We start from the raw sequence: 26,165 nt of genomic DNA on the forward strand, positions 1-26,165 counted from the left end.
AGCCAGGGTGGGCAGCGAAACATCGTTCTGCTTCAGTCTGTCTGATTCAGGGCAACATTCACACAAGCAGGATGACAAATAATCTCTCCACCTTTCTCCCTCTCTTTCTCCTGTCTTTACCTCCCTTGTCCATCCCTGTGCTGTCGTCTCCTGTGTGAACAGGTGGCCTGTTTTCCTTTCAAAGGAAACACCAGCTTCCTGGTGGTGTTGCCGGTACCAGGAAGAGGAAACGTGTCATCTCTGGTGAAGAAGCTGAACATCTCTGACCTGTACAGCAGGCTGCCCGATGAGAGGCCCATGCAGGTCAGTCTGCCCAAGTTCAACCTGCAATACAGCCAGGAACTACAGGAGGCGCTTCAGAGCATGGGTGAGTAGGGACACTGGATCATATTATGTAGAATTACTTGGAGTGACCTTTGTTCAATTCACAAAGAATCAGAGTGCAAACAAAAGCAACAAACAACAAAGCACAATCAACAAAATATTCCCAGAGTCACTCTGACGACTCCTCTCCTCTCCTCTCCTCTCCTCTCCTCTCCTCTCCTCTCCTCTCCTCTCCTCTCCTCTGCTCTGCTCTGCTCTGCTCTGCTCTCCTCTCCTCTGCTCTGCTCTGCTCTGCTCTGCTCTGCTCTGCTCCGCTCCGCTCCTCCCCTCCCCTCCCCTCCCCTCCCCTCCCCTCCCCTCCCCTCCCCTCCCCCTCCCCTCCCCTCCCCTCCCCTCCCCCTCCTCTCCCAGGCCTGGGCTCTTTGTTCACAAGTCCTGATCTGTCAGGGATCTCAGCCGGGCCCCTGGTGGTCTCCAGCGTCCTCCATGCGTCCGGCGTGGAGCTGAGCGAAGAGGGGGCGGAGGCTTCAGCCGCCACCTCCATCGCCATGACGCGCTCCATGACCAATCCACGCTTCGCCGTCAACTCCCCCTTCCTGTTCGCTCTCGTCGACGACGCCTCCCTCGCCCCCCTCTTCCTGGGCCTGGTGACTAACCCCGCCCCCGGGGCCAGCGTCATGCAGAACGACGGGCCCCCCCGCCGACGATCCCCACGGCAACAGGACCCTCGGCGAAAACGAAGCGCAGATGGACGGCCCCGACGGCGGCGCGAGCGAAAGTCTGCTCGGCAACAACGACGTGCAGAGCGACGAGCCCAGAGGAGAGAGCGCCTCGCCGTGTAGCACCCCTAGAGGAGAGGAGGGCTCGCTGCAGCCCCCTAATGAGGTGGCGGGCCAGGAGCCTGGAGGTTGCCCAACTCCCAGTCACAGCTTGCCCGTCTAGTCAAACCCCCACAGCCACGCCTCCACCAGAGCTTCCCTGGACTGCAGACCCAACGTAGAGAATCACAACCACACGATGGCACTGGACATTTACATTTACAATTAGTCATTTAGCAGACGCTCTTATCCAGAGCGACTTACAGTAAGTACAGGGACATTCCCCTGAGGCAAGTAGGGTGAAGTGCCTTGCCCAAGGACACAACGTCATTTGGCGGGGGATCGTTCCAGCAACTTTAGGATTACTAGTCCGACTCCCTCACCACTCAGCCATCTGACTCTCACACTTAGCTACAGCAACAGCTGTCTTCTCATTGATCATTGGTTAGTTTAAAAGGAGAGTGCACTTCTGTGCTCTAAACGACTCATATTTACAGTGGTTCCCATAGACGTATGCAGAGCAATCGACCACAACCAAAGGATACCTGTGTACCGATGAACATGATTTCAGACCCTGCTGTTGTGGTCTTAATCTATGTTGTGTTGTGTTACTTACTCATCCCCAAACTGGTGAAACGTTGTTTTTATTCATTATTAAAAAAAACAGAGGAAACATCTGTGAAGACTTGAGTCTCTTCTTGAAATGAAATGGGGACAGTATTCAACGTATCATGTTTTCATTTAGCAGAGGGTTGTATCCAAAGCTACAAGAGCGGTGGAGGGGGGGTGGGTAGTTGAACTGGCAATCTCTTGATCTGCAGTCAAATGCTCAAAAACAGCGCTACACGCATCAAAGCTCACTATCTACCTCATCCAATCCCTCGCTGTAAATCCCAAAAGGAGTTTGCATCCTCGCAAGCACTGCTGCATATGGAGGATTTACGGCTGGAGTTCAGGAATATCCACATGGTCAGAGACGAACTGGTCCAGTCCTGTTCTCAACGTGGCCATCTGTGGCTGTGCATCATTCCCTGCATGTCAATTGCCTTAATCTGGGGTTAAAGTGAAAAGGCTGGTGGGATTGAAAATATGATCTTTTTGCACTTGTTGACGGGTGACATTACGTCACTTTTGCTTTTCGTTGTAATGTATAAAATGTGTTTCAACCTAATCTATCAACGGGAACATCGTAATGAAGAACGCAGCCAAAGACAATTGATTGATCTACTAACGTCTTCTGAAGACTTTTGAATTGACTTGACAAGATCAAAGGACAATGTCCCTGAAATATGTAGGAAATTGTGAGAATTGTTTGAAAACGAGTGAGGTTTAAACCATGTGAAAACCCAGCAGACACTGTAGGCCTAAAATGATAGTTGTGCTCGTCAACATCTCATCAGTAAAAAAAACTGAGGTTATAGGTTTGTGTTTCGCATCAACCTCCTCGTGCTCTCATGGGATTTGTACCGGGATAGTTTTCTGTGCCTGGATTTCCCAGCGGGCAAAATCTCAGTCCAAGCCTCTGGGCAGCTGAGTTAGAAAGAAGGAGGATTATACCTCCCTCCCTCTAACTCTCTTTTTATTTCTCATCCCCTTCATTTCTCTCTCTCTCTACCTATCTCTCTCTCCCTCTCTCTCCCTCCCTATCTCTCTCTCTCTCCCCTCTCTCTCTCTCTCTCTCTCTCTCTCTCTCTCTCTCTCCCTCTCTCTCTCTCTCTCTCTCTCTCAAACACACCCACTTCCTCTCCTGCCTGCTGTCTCATCTCTGATGGGGACTAACTGTTAACATGAGCGTGTCAGAAATACACCGTGGGACTCTTCGCAAGTACGGTAAGAAACATCGCTTCATTACGACGAATAATACTTTAATTTAGCTGGTGCTGTATCCTAAGCCGACAGCACGCAGAGGATTTGAACCTGCGAACTTTAGATCAAATGCTCTGACCGCTGAGTTGTCCTCTCCTTCTTATTCAGTCATGTCTGTCTGTGTTTTGCGGAGGCTATAACATGAGGTGTTCGACGTCTCTATAGAAAGAGTTTCGTGTTTTTGTTAACATCCAATGTTGTCACTAATTGGTTGTGTTGCTGTGAAAATTAATGTGCAGCTCTTCGATAAAACACAGTTAATGTATTTATTTCGATCGATGTGATATTGTTGGCATTTCTGTGAACTTGCCCCAAAAAACTGTTTTACACGACTGAAACCTTAATAATGCATGAGTTTTCTTTTCTGAACTGAAGTTTTGTATTCAGTGTAGAATACTCATGCAGCAGTACCCTCTTCCATACAAAGCACAGTAGAGAAGGCGATTGGAACCTGTAACCATTTGGTCTGCAGTCAAACGCTATCCCACTTGGCTATACCCATCTGATCACTGAGTTGAGCAGAGATCCTAAAAGCTAGCTACAATGGCACCAGAGCAGCATATTATGAAACATCAACCAATATTTAACAGTCCTTGTTGAGATGGACCCAGAGAGAAACTCAAAGATAAACAAGGCACATGAAGTCACACCAAACTCCCTTCCAGCTGTTTTCAGTCTCAATCACTCCGCCTGACTGGAACACCTTAGAACTAAGCAGCATGTCAGAGAGTCCAGACTCTCTCTCTTTATACATGTCTCTCTCTCTTCCTCTCTGTGTTTCCCTCTCTCAATCGCTCTCCCTCTTTCTATCTTCCTCTCCATGTCTCTCTCTCCCTCCAACGCTGGATCATGGAAATTGTTTTGTGCGACCTGATGCTCACAGCCCTGCGCTGTGCTGCAGGTGTGGGCTCAGGGTCAGGGTCAGCCCTGTGTCTGTGATGCTGCAGGTATGGGGTGGGGTCAGCCCTGTGTCTGTGCTGCTGCAGGTGTGGGCTCAGGGTCAGCCCTGTGTCTGTGATGCTGCAGGTGTGGGGTGGGGTCAGCCCTGTGTCTGTGCTGCTGCAGGTGTGGGCTCAGGGTCAGCCCTGTGTCTGTGATGCTGCAGGTGTGGGGTGGGGTCAGCCCTGTGTCTGTGCTGCTGCAGGTGTGGGCTCAGGGTCAGCCCTGTGTCTGTGCTGCAGGTGTGGGGTGGGGTCAGCCCTGTGTCTGTGCTGCTGCAGGTGTGGGCTCAGGGTCAGCCCTGTGTCTGTGCTGCAGGTGTGGGGTGGGGTCAGGGTCTGTGTCTGTGCTGCTGCAGGTGTGGGCTCAGGGTCAGGGTCAGCCCTGTGTCTGTGCTGCTGCAGGTGTGGGGTGGGCTCAGGGTCAGCCCTGTGTCTGTGATGCTGCAGGTGTGAGGTCAGGGTCTGTGTGTTCTGGTTTGTTCGGGCTCTGGTCAGCAGGAGATCAGAGGCCCGAGCCCCTGATCCTCTCACCATCTGACTCGCTCTAATCCCAGCGGATGAGAGAATGAGAGAGGGGCAGAGAGATGTGTTTAGGTTTGTGTGCATGTGTGTGTGTGGGCGGAGGGGGGGGCGTTGTTGTGTGTGTATGTGGTTGGGTGTTTAATGCGGCCTGATCTTAAATCAACCCTCCACCCTTGAGATACTAGACCTTTTTTACTCTCTTGCTCTCTATCCCACATGATCTGGGCAGTTAAGCTAAAACCTCGCAGACACCAACAGTTCTCTCTTCTGTTCCGCGCCGCCTCTGCCTCTCTCCCTCCACGCCGTCCAGGTGGATTTGTGTTCAAACAGTGGAAGGAGAGGTACATGGTACTGTCCGCAGATGGCGTTCTGCTGGTGTGTCGCGACGCAGCGTCTCCTCCAGACCAGATGGTGGCACTGCAGGGAGGCTGTGAGGGCATTGTGGAGGGCAGGGAGATCCTGGACCTCCCGAAGCTGCCTACCAGGGGACGGAGGGACTGCTGCTTTGCCCTCATCCTGCCCCTCGACAAGTTCCTGCTCCTGATGACTCACACACCTGAGGAGTGCAGGTGAAGATGAGCTGGGATGGGGGGGGGCTGGGGGGGTGGGGGGGCTGGGGGGGCTGGGGGGGGCTGGGGTGGGGCGGGCGGGGCTAGGGGGGCTGGGGGGGGCTGGGGGGGGGCGGGGTGGGGCTGGGGGGGCTAGGGGGGCTGGGGGGGGCTGGGGGGGCTGGGGGTGGCTGGGGGGTGGGGGGGCTGGGCTGGGGCGGGGGGGAGCTGGGTGTTTGGCTTGTTATCATTGTGTTAGCCCTAAACATCACCTCTGTTCAGATAACTTTCGAAAAGTAATCCTAATCTGAGGAATGAGAAGTCATTGTTTTATTCTTTCTTTAGCCAGTGGCTTAACATGCTCAGGAAGGTGAGAGAGGTGAGTCAGTTTATCTGAAAGTCTTATCGTCTACATCCTGTGGATGTAAAATATGCCTTTGTTCTTCAGTATCGGTTCCTAATCAAATCCACTTTTATTTGTATAGTATTTTGACAATCAGAGTCACAACTAAAGAATCAAATCAGTGACATAATGTTTTGAATTTTAAAAGGCATTGAATACTTAATATATCAATTTTAAAGAGGGGAATTTAAAATCAACTAATTCGGTGGTGTTTAAATTTCAATATTAATAATTCAGAATATTACGTCACTGATTTACTTCCATACACGACATGCATCGAATGCAACACCTTTTGAGAGGAGCATTTCAGTGAGGGATCGATTCCATCTCTCAGCTCGCTCACAGCGGTCCTCTCGATCCCCAGAGCGTCTCGATGTCACGCCCCTGCAGACGGCACCTGACTCGGTCTCCCTGCATCACAGACAGAGATCCGCTTCCAGACCACGTCACCGAGAAAGACCCTCAAACTCCCCCAGTTAGCGACACAGAAGCACCGTCACCGGGCCCAAGCACAGGAGACGCCACAAAAAAGGAGAAGGGTATTTCATGAAGGCCTATCATGCAGGCCTATTCCTGAAATTGAGATGACTTGCGTGCTTTTATGATGGTAATTGCTGAAGAGTGATTAAAGATGTACAGGGTGATTTACATGATGTACATATCCTGTGCCCGCAAGTGTTTTTGGTTTGTAATGTGGAGTTATAAATATAAACGGTTAAGGAATTATGACAAATTAAATTAACAATCTTTGAATTCATAATAAAAACGCACGGTCACTAGTCCTCCATAATGCTTCCGTCTTGTCATCTCTTCCACTCTCCACCCCCAGGCAAGAAATCCCCGCGGTCAAAGAGAAACGGGTCTGGGCGGTCGTCAGGTTGCCTCCGCCACGGCAGTAGCAACGACGCTAAAACTGTCCGGGCGGTTTACCTGCTGATGGGCGGTGCAGCTGCATCCTCTGCCATGGGCTACCTCGGCGCCTGCTCTTCCTCCAACCTGGAGACCAGGGCTCCCGACATTCCGGTGACCACAAACTTCTCCGAGATAGGCTCCGGAGGGGCATACCACACCTGCAGCCACACGGCCGACTCACCCCATTTCCATAGTTTCGACTTCGAGGCGGGAGATTCGGACTTTGACGCCTTTGACTGTGGCGGATTTGCATTCTAGTGGCCTGGGACCAGGGCCAGCCCAAGGCATAAGCGAATTGAGCGGCTGCTTAGGGCCTCCGTGGCCACCAGAGGGCCCCCAAGAGCCCATTCAATTACAGTTTAATGTAATTTATTTCTAAAGCGACTCAGAGGGGCCCCCCAAATCAATTGTGCTTAGGCACCCATAGAGGCTAATTGGGCCGACCCTGCCTGAGACTGTCTCGTGGCGTTTTGAGTTTGACAGGCAGAAGACTTTCAAGTCCTTTATCTTTATCTACACAATTGATTCTTGGTGATATCTCCTTTCTATGTGAATCAATGTATGGCACCCATTGTCTTGACACTTTAAATGCTCTCTTGATCATTCATTGTGGTTGTTCAAATATAACTGCTGTGTGGTTATCTTCTAGTATCCTGTGTGTTCCACCACTAACATCATAGGGATGTGAGTGACAAGCCGGTAAATATTATCGGTTTTTTATGAAACAGTTTTAATTAAGAAATACAAGTTTACGTGAATATCATGATAATGTCCCTAAAGTTTCTCTTTATAGATATTATGTTTTACTATCCTACAACTGAGATCATATCTTAAATGATAGTGTTGTGACCCATGTGCTCTGTGATGATTGTTGTTGGCCGTCTTGTTTTGGCTGTTTTTCAATGTTCTAATCTGAGAATCTAAATTAAACATCATGGAAATTACGTCTTTGCTCTTTTTTTGCATGTTTCACATTGCGTTACACAATATTTTTTTAATGCAGTACACTTATAAATGAACCAAGGCAGGCCACAGTCTACTGTCCTATGTAAAACAAGGATACACTATTTAGTAAAAATAGAACAACCAGTTCTATTCAACATCACACTTTACTGGAGGTCAATATTTTGTAATCGCGTGTGTTTCATTTGACTACGAGACTATCCGTAGTTTCCTGTTAGGTTGTCAAGGAAATGAGGATCATTGATGGTGGCTTTGTAGCTAATCTGAGTGAACATTTGAGGTTTGACTTGATAATTTCATTGTGTTACCAAACATGAAACCGTTTTTCTATTAAGATGAAGTATTAAAACATTTGAATGCATTAGTCAACGATTTCATGTTGACGTGGAAGCCCTGCTAACATCCTACTTGTCGTTAAATTGTTAGCCTAGCTAGCTTGTACTGTTTCTGACTGGCCTGGTAGTCTACAACTGTCATCCGTGTGTATTTTTGCAACCTCAGTTGACATATCGTCCCTAATGGGTTGATCATAGTTGCGACATTAGCTAGCTAGCTAGTCATATCCATACTTTTATCGTAAGTAATGTCCGATTCGGTTTGCATGTTACTGGCTCAGTTCAATTACAGTAAGCCAATGGTAATGGTTAACCATGTGTTTATCGTGCTCAGGGGAAAGGAGCCGGACTAGTGATGGCAGAGCTACACATTATCGGTCAGATCGTCGGGGCCAGCGGCTTCCCTCAGTCTAGCCTGTTCTGCAAATGGGGAGTTCACACAGGTATGTACTTGTGCATATTCATATCTGGCAAGTTAAGTTGCGCAGTCAATGCGTGGACTTAAATCTGACAGTTCCATCCATACCGTACGAATGTCGCCGATCTGACAGTTCCATCCATACCGTACGAATGTCGCCGATTTCTTAAGTATCCAATGACACGCTTATATGTTCGTTTATAGGAGGGGCTTGGAGGCTTCTCTCTGGCCTGAAGGAGGGTCAAACTCAGGTGGACCTACCTCAAGCAGGAGATATGGCCTACTGGAGTCATCCCATTGACCTACACTACACCACCAAAGGACTTCAAGGTAGGACTTATGGGCTGGATCCCGTTTAACCCGGCAGTTAACCACTCACTAAAATTGCGGTTGTTCAAGTACTAATAAAGCATCCTCGTTTTGTATTTTGGAGTTATTCCCCAATTTAGTCCCACGCAATCCTGTCTTGGACGCCAGCTCTGTAATAGTGCTGTTTATTTCTTGCGGACTAATTTACATGTACATTTAGTCATTTAGTAAACGCTCTTATCCAAAGCAACTTACAGTAAGCACAGGGACATTCCCCCTGAGGCAAGTAGGGTGAAGTGCCTTGCCCAAGGACACAACGTCAGTTTACACGACCGGGGATCGAACCGGCAACCTTCTGATTTAATAGCCTGATTCCCCAGCCGCTCAGCCATCTGATCCCTAATCTGTCTCTCTGTCCAGGGTGGCCCAAGCTTCACCTGCAGGTGTGGCACCAGGACTCGTTCGGGCGCTGCCAGCTGTATGGGTACGGTTACTGCCACGTGCCCTCCAGCCCGGGGCACCACCAGGTGCGCTGCGTGACCTGGAGGCCCCAGGGCACCTGGCAGGAGCAGCTGAGCCAGGCCATCGTGGGGGGAGGCCCCCAGCTCCGCTCCCCAGACCTGGTGTACAGCGGGGCGGACAGGTACAGGCTGCACACGGTGGCCATGGGGACTGTCGAGCTGGAGCTTGGCGTTATCATGCGGCACTTTGAGAGGTACGGCGTGGAGAGCTGAGACCGGCGAAGGGCTGGGGGGGGGGGGGGGCGTGGGGAAGGGCTGGGGGGGCGTGGGGGGGGGAGGCAGGAGACTTGGACATCGAGGCAGGCGAAAAGAACTGGTCGGATGGGATTGTTTCGCCTTGGAAGATTTGTTTTGGTGGCGTACTTGTTGAGAGTGAAACCTCAACTGCTTGTCTTTACCTTTTTTCTCCACAAGGGGGACAGTGAGCCTTTCAGCACCGTCAGCCTTTGCAATTTGTCCTCACAATTCAGTCGTTCCTCATTTCACAGCAACTACTAATATTTTAACCAATGCAAAACAGATTTTATACTTTATAGCCGTTTCTTGGTATTTTTTTGTACTTTTCTATAACTATTTTGGTGTTTTGATATAGTGAAATTATGTAAATAAAAACACACACTTGCATTCCAAAGTTCTGTGCCAATGATGTTTAACCTGTTGTCCAACAATGAACGAATGTTGGGTTATAATTAGCTAGTTATCACAGTTGATGAGCGATGATTGTGTCTCACTCTTCTGCCAAGCTGCGTGAACAAGCAAACACGTGCTTTGAAGCTGTGTCTCACAAAGCCGCTTTTATTGTCACTTCCTGTATCTTGTTACTATTTAAGTTCAGACACAGGATGCAGAGACAAGAACATCAGGGTTTTGGTACCGAGCAAGGGGGAATCAAAACAACAATGCACTTATTGTATTTGAATGATTCCGATAGTGTATGTATGTTGTTGCTTTGATTCCCCCGCGCTTAGTTTAGCTAGTATTGCCATCAGACGGGCCTGCTTAACCTAGTTACAGCCAACATTTGAGACAGAGAGACAGACACAGAGAGCGAGAGAGAGAAAAAGAGAGAGAGGGTTTACCAGTTAAAATTCAATATTTTGCTTCTTATATAGACTGTGATTTTGTGTAAAGACAGACAATCAACCATGGAGATTACATCAGTTAGTTTTTCTTTTAAGAGGTTTAAGGAGGATACAATTGACACAATTGAGATGATAAACTAAACCGTAAACTAAGTTGGAAAGGAATATGTACGATTTTTTCGATTGCTTGATATAAACCCTCCACAACCTATGGGTACTAATGAACCATTTAGCGTCAACACATTGACGCTTTGAAGCATTCCAGGTTCAGGTGTTTGGCTCTTGATGGCAGGGTGGAGCCCCGAGGTGGCCACTAGGGGCTGCTGTGTCTGCCAGACAGTCCAGGAAGGCACCCTGCCAGGGAGCCAGTGAGTGAGTCAGTCGGGGCTGAGCTTCTGTTGGTGGAGGTGGTGATCTCAGTGTGGTGCTTCACTGTGGTCTGACCACCAGTGTCTGCGACTGTCTGTGGAAAAAGCAGCTCCCCTGGCCAGACTGTTTTGTGTCGGGAGACGGCAGCCGAGGTGTAAGAAGGCAGGAGAGAGAGAGGGAGGGAGACACTAGGAAACAGCTCAGAGGGGTGGGGGGGGCGGGTGGGGAGGGGGGCGTGTTTGTCGACATCGTCTTTCGCCGGGCGAGCTGAAAGAGAGAGGCATCGAGACACCCAGAGGCCCTTCCCCAAGGCTGCCCCACGTTCCTCTCTGCTCCCACCGGGACGAGCCGCGGCGGCATGAGGGCCGGGGCCGTGCTGCTGGCGGCTGTGGCGCTGCTGCAGTGTGCGTGCCAGAGCGGGGCCTTGTCCACCTGCAAGACCCTGGACCTGGAGCTGGTCAAGAGGAAGCGCATCGAGGCCATCCGAGGCCAGATTCTGAGCAAGCTGCGGCTGTCTAAGGAGCCTGACGACGACAGGGCCGAGGAGGAGGAGGAGGAAGAGGAGGAGGAGGGTGTCCCCGCGTCGCTCCTGTCCCTCTACAACAGCACGGTGGAGCGCCGCGGGGAGCAGGCGCGCACCCTGGCGCCCCACACCCCAGACGACGACGAAGAGGCTTACTTTGCCAAGGAGGTGCACAAGTTTAACATGACGCCGAGTGAGTATTCGCACACGCTGTGCGGTTTATAGCCCGGCGAGAAGTCTACCCACCCACACCTCCACTTCCTGTTGATACAGAAACTCTTTTATGCTGCCGTCGCTGCTTCTCTGTCTGCCCTTAAAACAGTGGATGGGGGAGGGGAGGTCATGGGTTTATTTTTTGGGGATGATTTGATTTGATTGTAATAGGCACGTTTCATCTGGGTGTACTCATGTCATTGATTCAGTGTCTCAGATCCTGCATAGATGCCGTCTTTGGTTGAGAACTAGAATTTATAATCCCATTTTTTTGACGAAAAGCATCCAAAAAGCCTTGGGGGTTGATGTGTTTTCACTGAAGGGTTTCAGCAGGGAGAGGATGCTGGCAGAAAGAAATCACATGGTTTATAGAGCTAGCAGTCAGAACAGCCCATGTGAATAGATGCTTCTGATCTCATTTTAGCATGTCCACCTCACGTCAAATGTTGTGGATATGATGCAGATGACATCCGTTTGAAGTCTGGTCGAAGTTTCCGAGCGAACATATATAGAAACTGTAGTTGGCGGCGAAAACATTTTAGGATGCAAATTTCTGTAATTACGTCCTTCAGATAAGGTTTGTTGACTGGAAATGGGTGTTTCCCTTCGTCGGTTTTACTAAACTCACTGCAATCTGTCTGCTGTGTGTGCAAAACCACAAGCACACTCAACCTTTTACCTCTCCCTCTGACCAGATGCTTCCTTCCTCTTCTCCATCCTTCCCCCTTTTCTTTTCTGCATGGAATGACGGCATAAATCTCGTGTTGTGCGTTCTGGTTGTCAGTGAGATATGTCTGGGCAGCTCAGGTTGACGTTAGCAGCGTTTAAGAGCATGGTCTTTGATTAAGGCTGTGGTCGATGTGGTGGGGTTAGCGTAATGCTCTGCGGTGACGCAGGCCTGCTATGATCTTCAGCCCAGAGTAGCCTCACTTCCTCGTCGGCGCTGTCGATATGTAATTATTGTCACAGACTCACATGGGTAATTTTGGTGATGGCAGATAGTTTGTAAGATGGGGCCAAAAACTGAAACTGACTTTGGCCCTCTGTATGTTTTTCTTTCTTCCCCCGACTAAAATGTTGCCTTAAGAAAACTGGTTTAGCCATAATAGGTGCTAGATCTTCTTTCCTGTTCCTCTTTACAATTCACACATTTTTTTGTGGTGGCTGTCACTCCCCAACCACAAACAAGTAGGACTGTCACGCGCATGAAGTCCCACCGGACTTTTGTTTTGCTGGACAGGTCCAGATATTTGCAGTGATGCTTCAGCCACAGTTTCTCTACAACAGGGCTCTGGTCCTGGACAGTAAACTTCCTTTAGGTTCTCCAACCTCAGTTGTACTCAACACATCAACCAACATTTAAAAAGATCGAATCAGGTGTGCTACAGTTGGATTAGTGTCGAAGCCGTTAGCAGACGCTCTTGCCAGAGCAGCCGGGAATCGAACCATCAACCGTCTGATTATCAGCCCGACTCCCTCACCGCTCAGCCATCTGACCCCCGTCTTTGTGTGACAGTCCACCTACTCTGTTTGTCCCAGGTGGCGATGCCTCACAGAACAAGATGCGCTTCGACATCTCTAAGATGCAGGCGACTCTGGGGAACGACAGCCTGCTCTCTCAAGCGGAACTGCGCCTGCTCATCAAGAACCCCACCATGCCGCCCGGCTCCGAGCAGAGGCTCGAACTCTACAGCGTCAAAGGAGACAAGTCCCGCTATTTGGGCTCGCGGTTTGTCTCGAATGTTTCGGCCAATCACTGGCTCTCTTTCGACGTCACGCAGACTCTAAGTGATTGGCTGCGAGGGTCAGGTGAGACAGAAGGTTTTATGGGTAATACAGATAACCTGTCATGAGTATAGACGTGGAAAAACATGGCTTTACCAAGATGCCTTTCAGGTGAGATGAATATGACACAGTTGCTCGGCGATTGCCTGATATCGCTTTCTTTTTTTTTTCTTCACAGGAAAAGAACAAGAGTTCGAACTGAAATTGCCTTGTGAATGTGGAAAGGATATGCCGCGTTTCCAATTTACTGTATCAGGTAATATCACAATACTACAATCTCACAAGTTTTGACAGTTGGACCTCAGACCTAACTGAATCCTCTGTTTCCTGAGAACAGGGATAGCTGCCACTGAAAGAGGAGACAAGGGAGACCTTCAACTGAGGATGCCAAGGCCTCACATCTTGGTGATGTCACTTCCTGTGGAACGTCACAGCCAGCTAACCTCTCGCAGGAAACGACAGACAACAACAACAACAACGGAGATGTGCACAGAGTGAGACTCTCTTCTCTCACACACGCACACACACACACACATACACACATACACACACACGCACACACACCTTTAGTGACCAACAACTATTCTGGTATTATGTTTCCTTCCAGTAGCACTGAGAGCTGCTGTGTGCGAAGCCTCTACGTAGACTTCCGGAAAGATCTGGGCTGGAAATGGATCCATGAGCCGACCGGCTACTTTGCCAACTACTGCATGGGACCATGCACCTACATATGGAACACAGAAAGCAAGCACTCCCAGGTATAACAGACATAATAGCATGTTTGGAGAGTCTCTGGTACCAGAAGGAAAGCCTGTCGTCACTCCAAATTAGAGGCTAGTTACCCTGCTTACCAAGGGTGTTGCCTGTAAAATGAAATCTAGTTGAGGTTTTTTAGATTTTCCATGTCAAGAGTGTCTGGGTAGGATTAATCTGTTTCACTGTGGCACCCCCTGTCCATTGTGGTAGTAGTATTTAGATGTATTATTGTTTATTTTGTAATTTATTTATGATTATATATACGTTTAAAAAAGTGACTACAAATCAGTGGATCATGTTGCGTGCTGAAAGGGCTTCTCTTCCTTAGGTTCTGGCTCTGTACAAACAGCACAACCCAGGTGCATCAGCTCAGCCCTGCTGCGTGCCACAGCTGTTGGAACCGTTGCCCATCCTCTACTACGTAGGACGGCAGCACAAGGTCAGGTATTCAGGCCTATTTAAAACAATTTAGCATACTCTACAGATTTGAATTTTTCACCCGTTCGATAGCTTACTAGCTAGCTTTTTTCGTCGAAAAAATAACTTAGTTAGCATCGATATTAAGTCTGGGAAGGCAATTTGGATAGTAGCACAATGTCCGGGTGGAAACTACAAACGTTTACATTTCATTCATTTATAAGATGCTTTTATCCAGCACGCTGTAGAGGGCTCATGGAAGTATAGCGAGAGATCAAAGATCTAAGTGCATAGCTGAGCTGTATTTCAATTTTGTTTGTGGTATTTTATTGAAATGCACAAGAATGTTAAATCTGACTTAATTGAAAACTGTTCCGGAACAGAAATTGTGGATGTGTCCATGACAACGTTGGCTGAAATGTGTCTGTTTCCGCAGGTGGAGCAGCTGTCTAACATGATAGTGAAGTCCTGTAAGTGCAGCTGATAGATATCCATCTCACCTCATCCTCTGAGCTGGTGGTCCGCTCACCTCAGAACACCACTGTCTTCATCGGTGTGTCACCACAAAAAGATCTGAGAGACTTAAAGGAGATAAGGCCATTTACCAGAAACGTTTGAAGGTTGACTACGTACTAGTTGAGTTTACGTTGTCAAGACTCCAACCGATTTTTCAGTCTTAATTTTTAACTAGCTGTGTCATGGGCTGTGTGGGCCAGCTGGGGTCATGTTTTGTTTTTAGGGCTGGATGTACCCTTCTTTTATCCTGAACACTTCGTAAGGAAGCTAGAAGTAAGTACAGCAGAGAAGATTTAGCTCAAAATACTGAATGTATGATGCTTCCTATTGGTATTTCTGCCTTATCCATTGTTGATCAAATTAATCATTTTAAGTAAATCGACCCCTCTCAGTTCAAGATTCAGCAAAGGTTGAAAATTGTAGCAACAGGATTTTCTTTGTAGCTGAATAAAAAGATAGTGAATTTGGCATAAGTGTCGTAAGTACTTTATTTTCGTAAACACCCGTTGTGTTTTTATACAGGGACTTTTCTCTGTTTGGTCTCTTGTGCCCTCTAGTGGCCACGTTAGTAAAGACGCATTCATAATATAGAGACGCAATTCAGAGGCACCGTTAAAAGCTGTTTATTGTGGAATGTCTTCAAAAACATCAAAACATGGTACATCAACACATTCAGAGGACAATTTTAAGGCTTTTTGGAATGTCACCGTCCTGAGATGGAAGTCATGCAGGAATGAAACCACACGGCCAATGTTTCCTCTAACACCTTACTGTAGGCTACAGTGGTACCCGGTAGGTACATATACATTTATCCATTTAGCAGACGCTTGTATCCAAAGCAACTTCCAAGAGAGAAGTCGCTTAAAATATGAACATTGTCAAAATTAACAGGCTAGGCTGTGTGCGTCTACCCTAATACAAAAAAAGCATATCAACGATGGAATCAACGGATGGCTTCTGATGTGTGATATCCACAAGGTCAATCAATAAGGATCACGATTCAAATGATTATCTGCCGTGTATGCCCCTACCACTCCCGGACGACCTTGTCCCACACCAGCTGCCCGTGGGGTTCCTTGGCCCCCACTGGGAGCAGGGCCAGGTAGGTGGGGGTCTGGGCCCCCTCCTCGGGGCTCTTGGGGGCTTTGTCGCCAGCCATGTCAGTGCGGACCCACCCTGGGCAACAGGCGTTGAGAAGGATTCCATCTCCGGCCCTCGTATTGGTTAGTTCGCGTGCCTGGATCATCGACAGCACAGTCACTCCGATCTAAAGAAAAAAAGAAAGAAAAAAAAAGATGATTAATTTCATGACGGCAATTGTATTTTTTGTCGGGTTGTTGGGTACGTTCCAAATGTGCAATTGTGAAACTCGGGTGCGGTTGCAGAAACTTCATTCATTCAATTCAATTGTGTTATTAGAGTAAAATCTCTGCCAACTGACACACAGGTCATAGGGTTTCGCAAGAGCTCAATTTTAAACTGCTTTAGGAGTGGGCATACCGCCCTAGAAGGTGTGACACAATAGCAGTTATGAGATATGTGTAGGTTATTATAACAAAGATTTGGCTCCCCCCACGCTAAGTAGTAGATATATCTTACTGTATTTTCACAAAAGAGAAAAACCGATAGAGTCTGCAGTAGCCTATGCACCCTTAACTAGGTCGTGATGCGGACTACATTGACTGCTCATTACCTTCGTTGTGCCATAAGCGGTGTTCGGCCACCCTTCCGCTTGATGGCTACCCTTCTGAGCTGCCGTTACAAACTCCCCCATCAGACCGCACAGGTCCTCCTCAGACAACTTCGGGTCTCTAAACCTTTATAAAAAATAATACAAAGAGGGGTGAAATACGATCACCTTTATGATATAAAAAGGTAACTTGAGATGATGTTGAGTGAAACGATTGCAGTAGTAGGCCTACTTGGCTTGAAGTTGAGGGCTACATTGATCAAGGGCCCGCTTGCTGACGAAGCTGGATATGTTGATCACCCTAGCGTTGGGTCTGAGGATAGGAAGAAGGGCGTGGGACACCCACAACGTTCCCCAAAAGTTAGTCCGCATGGTAACTTCAGCCTGCTCCCCAAACGGTTCCGTTGCGTCATCTGGGAAGGAGATAGATTACATGGTGACATTTTATACTTTATTCAGTGGACTGTGGCCAGACACTTTTATCCACAGCGGCGTACAGATAGCGTATGGATAGTTAGCCACGCATGCCAGACGCTTTATCCAAAGCAACGTAGGCTAGAATTTACAGACAGCGGTTACGTCCGCAGACAGTGGTCACTTTATATCAACCTAGGGTTTTATACACAAACAGGGAGTTCAATAAATCATGTTTAGGCTATGTATGGTTCTCGCTAGTTATACCACGTTAAAAGAAAACGAAAGTCACACAGCCAGGCTCACGTAGCCGTGTAGGACATTCTTACTTTTAAAAGCAATCCCCGCGTTGTTGACGAGCACATCCAATCCTCCGTAAGTGGTCTGCAGAAAGTCACGAAGTTTCACAGCACTTCCTTGATCACAGATGTCCAGATGTTGGAAAGTTGCCTGAAATCCCTCGGACTTCAGCAATTCCACGGCCTCTTTCCCAAGTTTCTCATTTCGGGCAGTAAGGATCACGTCCCCGGGAAACTTCGCTTTGCAGAGCTCTTTCACAATTGCAAATCCAATGCCTTTATTACCACCGGTCACGACTGCAACTTTTTTCAACATTTTCTCTCTGCGTGTTTACAGTTATGAGTGGCTTGGTATTATTTATAGCACTTCGGATTATAGTCCAACCCAACGACTACTCCAATCTCACCCAATGATCTTGCTATAGATAGCGTATGCAGCCTTGAGAAAACAAGAATGTGCTTAGTCACGATGATATCCTTATCCCATTTTCAGAAAGCTAATCTATATAATGTAATGGCAGAAGTGTAGTCTATATTTTTGATAGACAAAAAAAAACGAGGTTGCAATGGTGGGAGGTTGAGATATCTATATTCACCGAATCAAATTACTTTGCAATCGATGTGGGCATGGTACAGAACAATAATATGAGAGCAAATGAGAATTTGAAGAAAGAAGGGTCACAACCTCTGTCACCCCTGTCACTGTACTCCGGTTGTGTTATGGATCTGTATTATCGTATCAGCTAATCAAAACAATTATGCTTATGAATAAACCATTTGACTTTTTAATATACCGTTTTTGATACTCATAATCGAAAGCCTATTTAACTTAAGCAGGATACGGCAGGACATAAACCTGATTATTATTGCCATGGGAAACATGGGAATATTACAGATTCTTCAAATCCAGTCTACACTACGTTTATTTTACACTACGCTAACCTTTATTTACATAATGCATGACGTTCATAGGCAGCGTGATAGGATTGATTGTCGCGAGATTGTGCGAGGGTATAGGTTCAGTAAACATGGCGACGTCTAATTTGCTCAAGGTAGGAGACTCCTCAATTCAATAAGCTCAAAAGCATTTGTAATGATTGGTTGCAATTGCTGTCTGTTTCGAACAGTGGGATTACTTTTGTTGGTCTTGCTTGAGACTTACCTTAAACCTGGCAGTCGCGTCTCCAACATGTGTAGTCTGTGCTAACAACTGTAACAGTGGTTAAGCTTGCTAGGTACTGTAGCTAGCTTGCTAGCTACGCCAGTAAACATGGGGCCGACCAGCACATAAGCCAGTTAGCCATGTAGCTCCTGTCGAGCTGAATTGCTTTTTCTAACATGCAACGATTTCTACATATACATTTCGTTGATAGTTGGTAGTTGTTATGAAATAAAAATTGTTCAACGTTAGACTGTGTCTTACATTGTGCATGCTAGCGAGCTGCTAGGAGTATATTTGTTAACTGTCTCTGTCAGTGTTCATGTGTCGGCATAGACTCTTGAAAAAACAAGAATATGAACAGCATCTCATTTGCATGCTCGACATCGGTTGTGTGTTGTCAGAATGAAACCGTTAAAGAGTGGTCCTTTTTTGGTATTCCAAGTGGGAACCAGGATCCCATTTCAGTTGTTTCAAAAACGACTCCTGTCAGTGTTGTTATAGACAGCCTAGCTGTATAATACTAATACAGGCCACATACATATCCATCGTAAAGTGGATAAACCGGCTCTTCTCTTTAACTCAGAACAAAGGCTCCCTCCAATTTGAAGACAAGTGGGACCTGATGCGCCCAATCGTCCTGAAGTTGCTCCGACAGGAGTGCGTTACCAAACAGCAGTGGTTTGACCTTTTCTCGTGAGTATAGTTCCGTTGTTGATATATGATAAACGTCATACCTGAGAGATGACGTACAACGCAGTAGCCAATGGGTATGTGTAAATGACCTCTTCCTGTTACCGTAGAGACGTTCATGCAGTATGTCTTTGGGACGACAAGGGTCCAGCCAAGATCCACCAAGCCCTGAAAGAAGACATTTTAGATTTCATCAAGCAGGCACAAGCGGTATGTCCTTTCAAGCTTGGGGAAAAGTCTATGCAAGGATTTGATAAGTCGTCACTGGCAACACACTTATCACCCAGAGCTTAGAACACATACCCATGGTGCACTCACTGTATTAAACAAGCCAACATGTCTTCGCTTCATTTGTTGTCTCCCTAGGAAAAGCCTGGTTTATGCCTTTTGTAAGCATGCTAAAAGGGACAGTATTTGTTTTCCACCTGGTGACATACACACCTCCATGTGTACATTTGGCTCGATAGAACATTGCAAGGTGCTACTGCCTTTTTGTGACCCGGAAGTGTGGTGACACGGGCGCTGTGCTGTCTCCCACAGCGAGTGCTGAGTCACCAGGACGACACGGCCCTGCTCAAGGCCTACATCGTGGAGTGGAGGAAGTTCTTCACCCAGTGCGACATCCTGCCCAAGCCCTTCTGCCAGCTGGAGATCACTCTGATGGGGAAGCAGGGGAGCAACAAGAAGTCCAACGTGGAGGACAGCATCGTCAGGAAGGTGAGGAGAACGGCGATGGAGGAAAAGATAGAGTGGAGGGTGATGGAGAGAGGAAGGAGGTGATGGAGAGAGAGAGTGGAGGGAGATGGAGAGAGAGAGGAAGGAAGGTGATGGAGAGAGAGGAAGGAGAATGATGGAGAGAGAGAGGAAGGAGGGTGATGGAGAGAGAGAGGAAGGAGGGTGAAGGGGAGAGAGGAAGGAGAATGATGGAGAGAGAGAGGAAGGAGGGTGATGGAGAGAGAGAGGAAGGAGAATGATGGAGAGAGAGAGAAAGGAGGGTGATGGAGAGAGAGAGGAAGGAGAATGATGGAGAGAGAGAGGAAGGAGGGTGATGGCGGGAGTGGGGCGAGATGGAGGAAGATGAAGAAGGAGGAAGAGTTTCGGATTTATGTTTTACCTAAACATAACAGGGATTGGGGGTAACTACAACTGCTATCAAGTTCGGGGTCATCATTTAAGTGAGATCATTCGCTCTGGTCTCTCTCTCTCTCTCCCACTCTCTCTCTCTCCCACTCTCTTTCTCTCTCTCTCCCTTTCTCTCTCTCTCTCTCTGCCCGCCCGTGGCAGCTCATGCTGGACACCTGGAACGAGTCGATATTCTCCAACATCAAGAACAGGCTGCAGGACAGCGCCATGAAGCTGGTCCACGCCGAGAGGCTTGGTGAGGCCTTCGACTCTCAGCTGGTCATCGGGGTCAGAGAATCCTACGGTGAGAACCAGGAAAGGAGACCCGTACCACTGGCGTACAGCCTCGTTCTAGTAACTAACATGTGACCTGCAGTCTAACCAATCAGCTGTGCCTATCCCTTCCTGCATGGAGTAACTATGGCTGCTCTTGCTCCGCCCCTCCTGCAGTGAACCTTTGCTCCAACCCGGATGACAAGCTGCAGATCTACAGGGACAACTTTGAGAAGGCCTACATGGACTCCACCGAGAGGTTTTACAGAACACAGGCACCTTCATACCTCCAGCAGAATGGAGTCCAGAACTATATGAAATACGTGAGCCCTCAGCCTTCCTCTGTTGTATAAGAGACTGATCGTTGTGTACTTAATTTTTTTTAAATGTGTAAAAACAATGTGGCCCTCTTTCCCAGACAAGCTGAGCAGCCTTTGTTTACTTTCTGATAGAAATGTTAACGTCAATATTGTTTCGAAAACTCGTTTTTTTATTTTTTTTTATTTTAACTAACCTTTATTTGCTCATACAATGTTTTTATTTGATGTCTTTATTTTCCCAAACAGGCAGACGCCAAGTTGCGTGAGGAGGAGAAGCGAGCGCTGCGCTACCTGGAGACGAGGCGAGAGTGCAGCTCCGTGCAGGCGGTAAGTCCCGCCGCCGCCCCCTACCTTCACACGCTTACACCGTGACATCGAGCCCCGACCAGTCATTTGCTTTTTCTGGTCCCCTGACCTCAGCTCATGGAGTGCTGTGTCAACGCTCTGGTGACGTCGTTCAAGGAGACCATCTTGGCAGAGTGTCCAGGCATGATCAAACGAAACGAGACAGAGAGTGAGTACGGCCGGAGCACTCCAGCCAAAGGCACAGCCAGCTCAGGTTTGCAAAAGAAATGTCATGTCCGTGCCCCCCCCCCACTTCCTGTTCGTGACCTCACTTCCTGTCCGTGACCTCACTTCCTGTCCGTGACCCCACTTCCTGTCAGTCCTCCCTCCACCCTTTGATGTCAGCCATCCGTACAGGACTGTATTCTTTGATGTCAGTATCTGACCTACACCCAAGCACATCAGGAACATGCCAGTAATCCCCAGTGTGACCTTGTAGATTAAACTATACAAGCCTATATGTGGGTTTTAGCATATCATAAATGTATTTTTAGTATTGAATGCATTAGTTTTTAGTATTGAGCGTACATAGTTTTGATAAGCACCATCGAAACTGATGGCTGCAAGCCTTTTAGTCCGGGTAATCACCACTCTACTGTGCAGTGCCACTGCTGTAGATGTGCAGGGCGATCTGGGCCTCCCCAGGACAGACGCGTGACTGTGTGGTTCCTCCGCAGAGCTGCATCTGATGTTCTCGCTCATGGACAAGGTTCCCAGTGGGATCGAGCCCATGCTGAAGGATCTGGAGGATCACATCATGAACGCCGGCCTGGCAGACATGGTGGCCTCTGCGGAAACTATCACCACGGTGAGGGGGGCCACATGCGCGCACACACACACACACACACACACACTCTCTCACACACACGCATTCAGTCAACAAGCGATTAAAAAAATCTACAGTAACAAATTAAGAGATACGTCACTGAATGACCTGTGTGCGTGTGCGAGGACAGGACTCTGAGAAATACGTGGAGCAGCTCCTGACTTTGTTCAACCGCTTCAGTAAACTGGTGAAAGAGGCTTTCCAGGACGACCCCCGCTTCTTAACAGCCAGGGACAAGGTAGGCTCCACCCACTTCTGTCTCCTTCTGGCATACATTAAACATATAGGAATATAGAAAACTTAAATATGTGGACTAACTACACAAAAGGAGCAAAGTCTAGCTAGTACTAAGGGGGGTCTAGCTAATATTAAGGGGAATAAAAAATAACATATAAAATATAAGTAGCCCTAATAAAAAATAAAAGCATAGCTAACCCTGACGTTGTTGTGTACCATTTTAACAAATATCCCAAACTTTTTTTTCCCAGGCGTACAAAGCGGTTGTGAACGATGCCACCATTTTTAAACTTGAACTGCCCTTGAAGCAAAAAGGGTAAGAGAAAACCTCTTCTGTTTACCACAAGAATATTGACACAATCTTTGTTAAAAAAAAAAAAAAAAAAAAAAAAAAAAAGATTCTTCACAGAATTAGTATTTGACCTGTATGTGGTTTTCATTTGTGTCCTGCCTCTACCTGGTCTCCCTTCCTGGCGGGTCAGTGTGGGTCTGAAGACCCAGCCGGAGTCTAAATGTCCAGAGCTTCTGGCAAACTACTGTGACATGCTCCTGAGAAAAACCCCTCTGAGCAAGAAGCTGACTTCCGAGGAGATTGAGGCCAAACTGAAGGAAGTTGTAAGTGCGTGTTTTTAAACGTGGACTTTGTAGGCCTGAAAAAAAACGGGTAAATCGGCGTGGCTAAGGGCCTCAGTTGGCCCCTGGTCATGTACGTAGACTCGTACGTAGACTCTGCGTGGTTTGTTTATGGTGGGTATGGGCTCAGTAGAAGACCTCTGTGACTTGATGATGTTGATGCTCTCGTGTTTTGGCGGGAACCGCGGTGACATCAGAGTGACATCAGAGTGACATCAGAGTGACATCAGAGTGACATCAGAGCAACCTGTGTTTACATGCCGATCGTTTGTGTCTGCGTCTAGCTGCTGGTGCTGAAGTACGTCCAGAACAAAGACGTGTTCATGCGCTACCACAAAGCCCACCTGACCAGACGTCTCATCTTGGACATCTCGGCCGACAACGAGATCGAAGAGAACATGGTGGAGTGGCTCAGGGTACGGTGTGTGTGTGCGTGCGTGTGTGTGTGTGTCCGTCCACATGAAGCGCTTGTATAACACAGACACTGTAGGAAGGAGTTTGTGCAGTTTTTTTTTCCTCCCGTGGCAGTGATTGGCTAATTTCAGTCACGTGTCCTCACAGGAAGTTGGGATGCCTGCAGACTATGTAAACAAGCTGGCCAGGATGTTCCAGGACATCAAAGTGTCGGAAGATCTCAACCAGTCTTTCAAAGAGATGCATAAACACAACAAGTTGGCGTTGCCAGGTAACACACAGGAAACTGGCTCTACCTGGACCTGACCCGGGGGGGGGGTCACTGGATTTCTGATGTAGTTCTCAAGCTGCTGTGTGTGTTTCCTTGCGTGCACGCGGCGTTTCCACCAGCCGACTCGGTGAACATAAAGATCCTGAACGCCGGGGCGTGGTCGCGGAGTTCGGAGAAGGTGTTTGTGTCTCTGCCCACGGAGCTGGAGGACCTGATCCCTGAGGTGGAGGACTTCTACAAGAAGAACCACAGCGGACGCAAGCTGCACTGGCACCACCTCATGTCCAACGGCATCGTGAGTGACCTGCCTGACAGCAACAGCTGCTCCTGGCCTGTTGTAGCACTGTGTTTAGAAGGAGCTATCTCCCTGGAGATGGTGTGGAGAAGGTTTATGAATGCTAAGTTATCAACAATAATTCGACTTACTATCCCTTGAGGGGACATATTAGCATAGTTGCTATTGATGTTGAAAAAAGAAAGTTGTTTTGAGTTGGTTTGTCACGTATAGAGGTTCTTTAAAATGTTACCCCAGGCATTTTGTTACAGATTTTACACACTGTTTCGAATTTGCGGAGAGACATTTCTTTGGTCGACTACATTTTTATTTGACTGCACGCCTCTGTCTTGTCAGATCACCTTCAAGAACGAGATGGGACAGTACGACCTAGAGGTCACCACCTTTCAGCTGGCCGTGCTGTTCGCCTGGAACCAGCGTCCCCGGGAGAGAATCAGCTTCGAGAACCTGAAACTGGCCACGGAACTTCCTGACGCCGAGCTGAGACGCACGCTCTGGGTGAGGGGCTTTAGGGACCCCACTTCCTGGTTCCTGTACAGTAGAGTACAGTACAGTTTAGTAGAGTCCCTCATCAAATACTCATCAATGACGCAAACCTATAAAATAACATAAAACGTGAATATTTTTTTGTACCTTTTTCAATAGAATATTTTCAAAAATATTCTCCACCTTTTTTTCTATTCTTAAACTTGAAGCTAGTTGCGAGCCCTTGGTACATAATTAATTGTTTTTATGGAAAAGAAAGAAAGAAATGGGCTGGGATCTTAACAAATATATAATTGTTTGGGCTATGTATTTTTATTTTTTATTTTCTAAACTTACCCCTGTCTTCTGTCTCAGTCCTTAGTGGCATTTCCTAAACTGAAGCGGCAGGTGCTATCATACGACCCCATCGTGGGTTCACCCAAAGACTTCTCAGAGGGCACGCTATTCTACGTCAACCAGGAGTTCTCACTCATGTAAGATCGACCAGCTAACGACTAGCGTTCTTTGAAATACCAAAGGAAACGCCTTCTTAATTGGTTTACTCCAAAAAGTGTGTGTCGTGTATGTAGAGTATATTTAGGCTGTTTATACTTAGGTTTCTTCACCACAGAAAAAACTCCAAGGTCCAGAAGAGAGGGAAGATCAACCTGATTGGCCGACTCCAGCTCACCACTGAGCGAATGAGAGAGGAGGAGAACGAGGGAATTGTCCAGCTCAGGATATTAAGAACTCAGGTAGGATTCTCACCGCTTTGTCAATACATCTATGTTGGACCATTTCCAAGTTATCATCGTTTTATGGGCAGGTCATGATTATTAATCATTGATCATCTCATGATCATTTTCATTGGCAGATATCTACTGTTTTGTTAGAGACATTGACTTGGCACACACACACACACATCAACCTGTCAATATACCAGGAGGCATTTCATCTAGATCATTGTACTCGGCTAATATCTACTGCTCTGTTATTGATATTGACTTTCTCCCCAAACCCTCCAACCCCTCCCTCCCTCCCACCCACCCTCCCTCCCTGCCTCCGACCCTCCCTCCCTCCCTCCCTCCCTCCCCCCCTCCCTCCCTCCCTCCCTGCCTCCCACCCTCCCTCCCACCCTCCCTCCACCAGGAGGCCATCATCCAGATCATGAAGATGAGGAAACGCATCAGCAACGCCCAGCTGCAGACGGAGCTGGTGGAGATCCTGAAGAACATGTTCCTGCCTCAGAAGAAGATGATTAAGGAGCAGATGGAGTGGCTCATCGAGCACAAGTACATCAAGCGAGACGAGACGGACATCAACACCTTCATCTACATGGCGTAGCGAAGCACTCTGGGATGTTGCTCGCGGCGACAGCGGTCAACCTGGGTGGGAGGGGGAGGGGTCATGCCTGACGGACAATTTAAACATGACCAGGCCCCCGCCGCCCCCCCCCCCCCCCGCACCCCTCGCACCTCCCCACCTTCCTCCCTTTTCTCGTGTGGGGATAAACCCTTGAATTATTGACCTGAGAATCGCAGGCTTATTAAAAAAAAAAAAAAAAAAAAAAAACGAACAACAACGAAGCTGACTGGTAACTGGGAATGATCTCTGCCTTACAACTGAACAAAAGAGAAAAGTGGGTATAAGCAGGAGTCTAGAAGCCCCGCCCCTCGTTGTTCTGGGCAGAAGACAGGATGTGGCCTCCATCTGTTGCCATGACGCCCCCTCTGACCCAGAGTTTGTTATGGAGCTGGGTTCCATTGTGTCTCAAAAGGCGTGAGGCAAAAGACTGTTGGTTGGTGATGCCCAGGGTGTGGTATTCCTTAAAGGGGCGTTCCGTAAATCCGGATTCTGAAAGTTCAGAACCAACCGGGTCACATGACTAAGAACAAACATCGACTCCAGAATAAGTAAACACACAACTGAACCAACATCGCTTGCAAACTGTGGAAATGAGATAATCCTGCTTTACTGGGTTAAGCCCCCTATAGCACAGTTAAATCAGGTCAACCCAAATCCAGGCAAGAGGAGACAAGGCCAGTCATGGTACAGGTGGAAACTTGTTTCCCCCCCCCTACCTTGCCAGACATATTTGTTGTGGTGGAGATGACAAAATTCATAGCACTAATGACAATGACTCGTTCGACATAGGTCAGTAGTTGTCT

The 26,165-nt window shown here is 47.8% G+C and overlaps 6 protein-coding genes across 10 annotated transcripts in view; 4 read left to right on the plus strand and 2 right to left on the minus strand.

Annotated features, from left to right (window-relative positions):
* LOC124462157 (solute carrier family 13 member 5-like) overlaps window positions 1-299 on the minus strand; it is a 3,849-nt gene extending 3,550 nt beyond the window's left edge. The window contains 1 exon segment of the mRNA XM_047013732.1: window positions 121-299. Coding sequence (XP_046869688.1) covers window positions 121-299 — 179 coding nt within the window.
* A 2,603-nt stretch (window positions 300-2,902) lies between these two features.
* On the plus strand, window positions 2,903-6,592 carry LOC124462158. Its single transcript, XM_047013734.1, has 5 exons — window positions 2,903-2,972; window positions 4,782-5,040; window positions 5,365-5,398; window positions 5,787-5,961; window positions 6,252-6,592. The coding sequence occupies exons 1-5, from the start codon at window positions 2,930-2,932 to the stop codon at window positions 6,590-6,592; spliced, it is 852 nt and encodes a 283-aa protein (XP_046869690.1). The 5' UTR covers window positions 2,903-2,929.
* Window positions 6,593-7,506: 914 nt separating this feature from the next.
* On the plus strand, window positions 7,507-9,106 carry b9d2 (B9 domain containing 2). Its single transcript, XM_047013767.1, has 4 exons — window positions 7,507-7,577; window positions 7,967-8,075; window positions 8,255-8,380; window positions 8,780-9,106. The coding sequence occupies exons 2-4, from the start codon at window positions 7,988-7,990 to the stop codon at window positions 9,091-9,093; spliced, it is 528 nt and encodes a 175-aa protein (XP_046869723.1). The 5' UTR covers window positions 7,507-7,577; window positions 7,967-7,987; the 3' UTR covers window positions 9,094-9,106.
* Window positions 9,107-9,726: 620 nt separating this feature from the next.
* tgfb1b (transforming growth factor, beta 1b) lies at window positions 9,727-15,009 on the plus strand. Of its 2 annotated transcripts, none has more exons than XM_047013770.1 (7): window positions 9,727-11,047; window positions 12,607-12,876; window positions 13,031-13,108; window positions 13,190-13,346; window positions 13,463-13,610; window positions 13,937-14,047; window positions 14,462-15,003. In XM_047013770.1, the coding sequence occupies exons 1-7, from the start codon at window positions 10,690-10,692 to the stop codon at window positions 14,507-14,509; spliced, it is 1,170 nt and encodes a 389-aa protein (XP_046869726.1). In that variant the 5' UTR covers window positions 9,727-10,689; the 3' UTR covers window positions 14,510-15,003. The 2 variants fall into 2 exon arrangements, with proteins under 2 accessions (XP_046869726.1, XP_046869725.1); XM_047013769.1 differs by having other exon boundaries at window positions 9,728-11,047; window positions 13,460-13,610; window positions 14,462-15,009.
* Window positions 15,010-15,148: 139 nt separating this feature from the next.
* Window positions 15,149-17,371, minus strand: cbr1l (carbonyl reductase 1-like). Its single transcript, XM_047013757.1, has 4 exons — window positions 16,975-17,371; window positions 16,464-16,644; window positions 16,235-16,358; window positions 15,149-15,808 (listed from the first exon to the last, which is right to left on the minus strand). The coding sequence occupies exons 1-4, from the start codon at window positions 17,258-17,260 to the stop codon at window positions 15,569-15,571; spliced, it is 831 nt and encodes a 276-aa protein (XP_046869713.1). The 5' UTR covers window positions 17,261-17,371; the 3' UTR covers window positions 15,149-15,568.
* Window positions 17,372-17,511: 140 nt separating this feature from the next.
* Window positions 17,512-25,569, plus strand: LOC124462169 (cullin-5). 4 transcript variants are annotated; one of them, XM_047013753.1, is made up of 19 exons: window positions 17,512-17,996; window positions 18,690-18,799; window positions 18,907-19,006; window positions 19,337-19,513; window positions 20,081-20,222; window positions 20,369-20,514; window positions 20,758-20,838; window positions 20,932-21,070; window positions 21,534-21,664; window positions 21,813-21,920; window positions 22,171-22,235; window positions 22,393-22,534; window positions 22,837-22,968; window positions 23,114-23,237; window positions 23,357-23,532; window positions 23,869-24,030; window positions 24,373-24,491; window positions 24,629-24,752; window positions 25,147-25,569. In XM_047013753.1, the coding sequence occupies exons 1-19, from the start codon at window positions 17,904-17,906 to the stop codon at window positions 25,339-25,341; spliced, it is 2,466 nt and encodes an 821-aa protein (XP_046869709.1). In that variant the 5' UTR covers window positions 17,512-17,903; the 3' UTR covers window positions 25,342-25,569. The 4 variants fall into 4 exon arrangements, with proteins under 4 accessions (XP_046869709.1, XP_046869710.1, XP_046869711.1 ...); XM_047013754.1 differs by having other exon boundaries at window positions 22,402-22,534; XM_047013755.1 differs by having other exon boundaries at window positions 20,932-21,025.
* The last annotated feature ends 596 nt before the right edge of the window (window positions 25,570-26,165 follow it).

The sequence above is a fragment of the Hypomesus transpacificus genome, unplaced genomic scaffold (assembly GCF_021917145.1).
Source record: "Hypomesus transpacificus isolate Combined female unplaced genomic scaffold, fHypTra1 scaffold_201, whole genome shotgun sequence".
Classification (NCBI taxonomy): Eukaryota; Metazoa; Chordata; class Actinopteri; order Osmeriformes; family Osmeridae; genus Hypomesus; species Hypomesus transpacificus.

Bases quoted from the DNA above. Each gene is read 5' to 3' on its own strand.
- LOC124462158 (XM_047013734.1), top strand. From the start codon at position 2,930: ATGAGCGTGTCAGAAATACACCGTGGGACTCTTCGCAAGTACG. The intron at 2,973-4,781 runs GTAAGAAACATC...CACGCCGTCCAG, and splicing joins TGGGACTCTTCGCAAGTACG to GTGGATTTGTGTTCAAACAG. The intron at 5,962-6,251 runs GTATTTCATGAA...CTCCACCCCCAG, and splicing joins CGCCACAAAAAAGGAGAAGG to GCAAGAAATCCCCGCGGTCA.
- b9d2 (XM_047013767.1), top strand. From the start codon at position 7,988: ATGGCAGAGCTACACATTATCGGTCAGATCGTCGGGGCCAGCGGCTTC. The intron at 8,076-8,254 runs GTATGTACTTGT...GTTCGTTTATAG, and splicing joins CAAATGGGGAGTTCACACAG to GAGGGGCTTGGAGGCTTCTC. The intron at 8,381-8,779 runs GTAGGACTTATG...CTCTCTGTCCAG, and splicing joins CACCACCAAAGGACTTCAAG to GGTGGCCCAAGCTTCACCTG.
- tgfb1b (XM_047013769.1), top strand. From the start codon at position 10,690: ATGAGGGCCGGGGCCGTGCTGCTGGCGGCTGTGGCGCTGCTGCAGTGT. The intron at 13,611-13,936 runs GTATAACAGACA...TCTCTTCCTTAG, and splicing joins CAGAAAGCAAGCACTCCCAG to GTTCTGGCTCTGTACAAACA. The intron at 14,048-14,461 runs GTCAGGTATTCA...CTGTTTCCGCAG, and splicing joins ACGTAGGACGGCAGCACAAG to GTGGAGCAGCTGTCTAACAT.
- cbr1l (XM_047013757.1), bottom strand. From the start codon at position 17,260: ATGTTGAAAAAAGTTGCAGTCGTGACCGGTGGTAATAAAGGCATTGGA. The intron at 16,645-16,974 runs GTAAGAATGTCC...TCTCCTTCCCAG, and splicing joins CGCGGGGATTGCTTTTAAAA to ATGACGCAACGGAACCGTTT. The intron at 15,809-16,234 runs GTAATGAGCAGT...TTTTTTCTTTAG, and splicing joins CCGCTTATGGCACAACGAAG to ATCGGAGTGACTGTGCTGTC.
- LOC124462169 (XM_047013753.1), top strand. From the start codon at position 17,904: ATGACGTTCATAGGCAGCGTGATAGGATTGATTGTCGCGAGATTGTGC. The intron at 20,515-20,757 runs GTGAGCCCTCAG...TTTCCCAAACAG, and splicing joins TCCAGAACTATATGAAATAC to GCAGACGCCAAGTTGCGTGA. The intron at 23,238-23,356 runs GTAACACACAGG...CGTTTCCACCAG, and splicing joins CAACAAGTTGGCGTTGCCAG to CCGACTCGGTGAACATAAAG.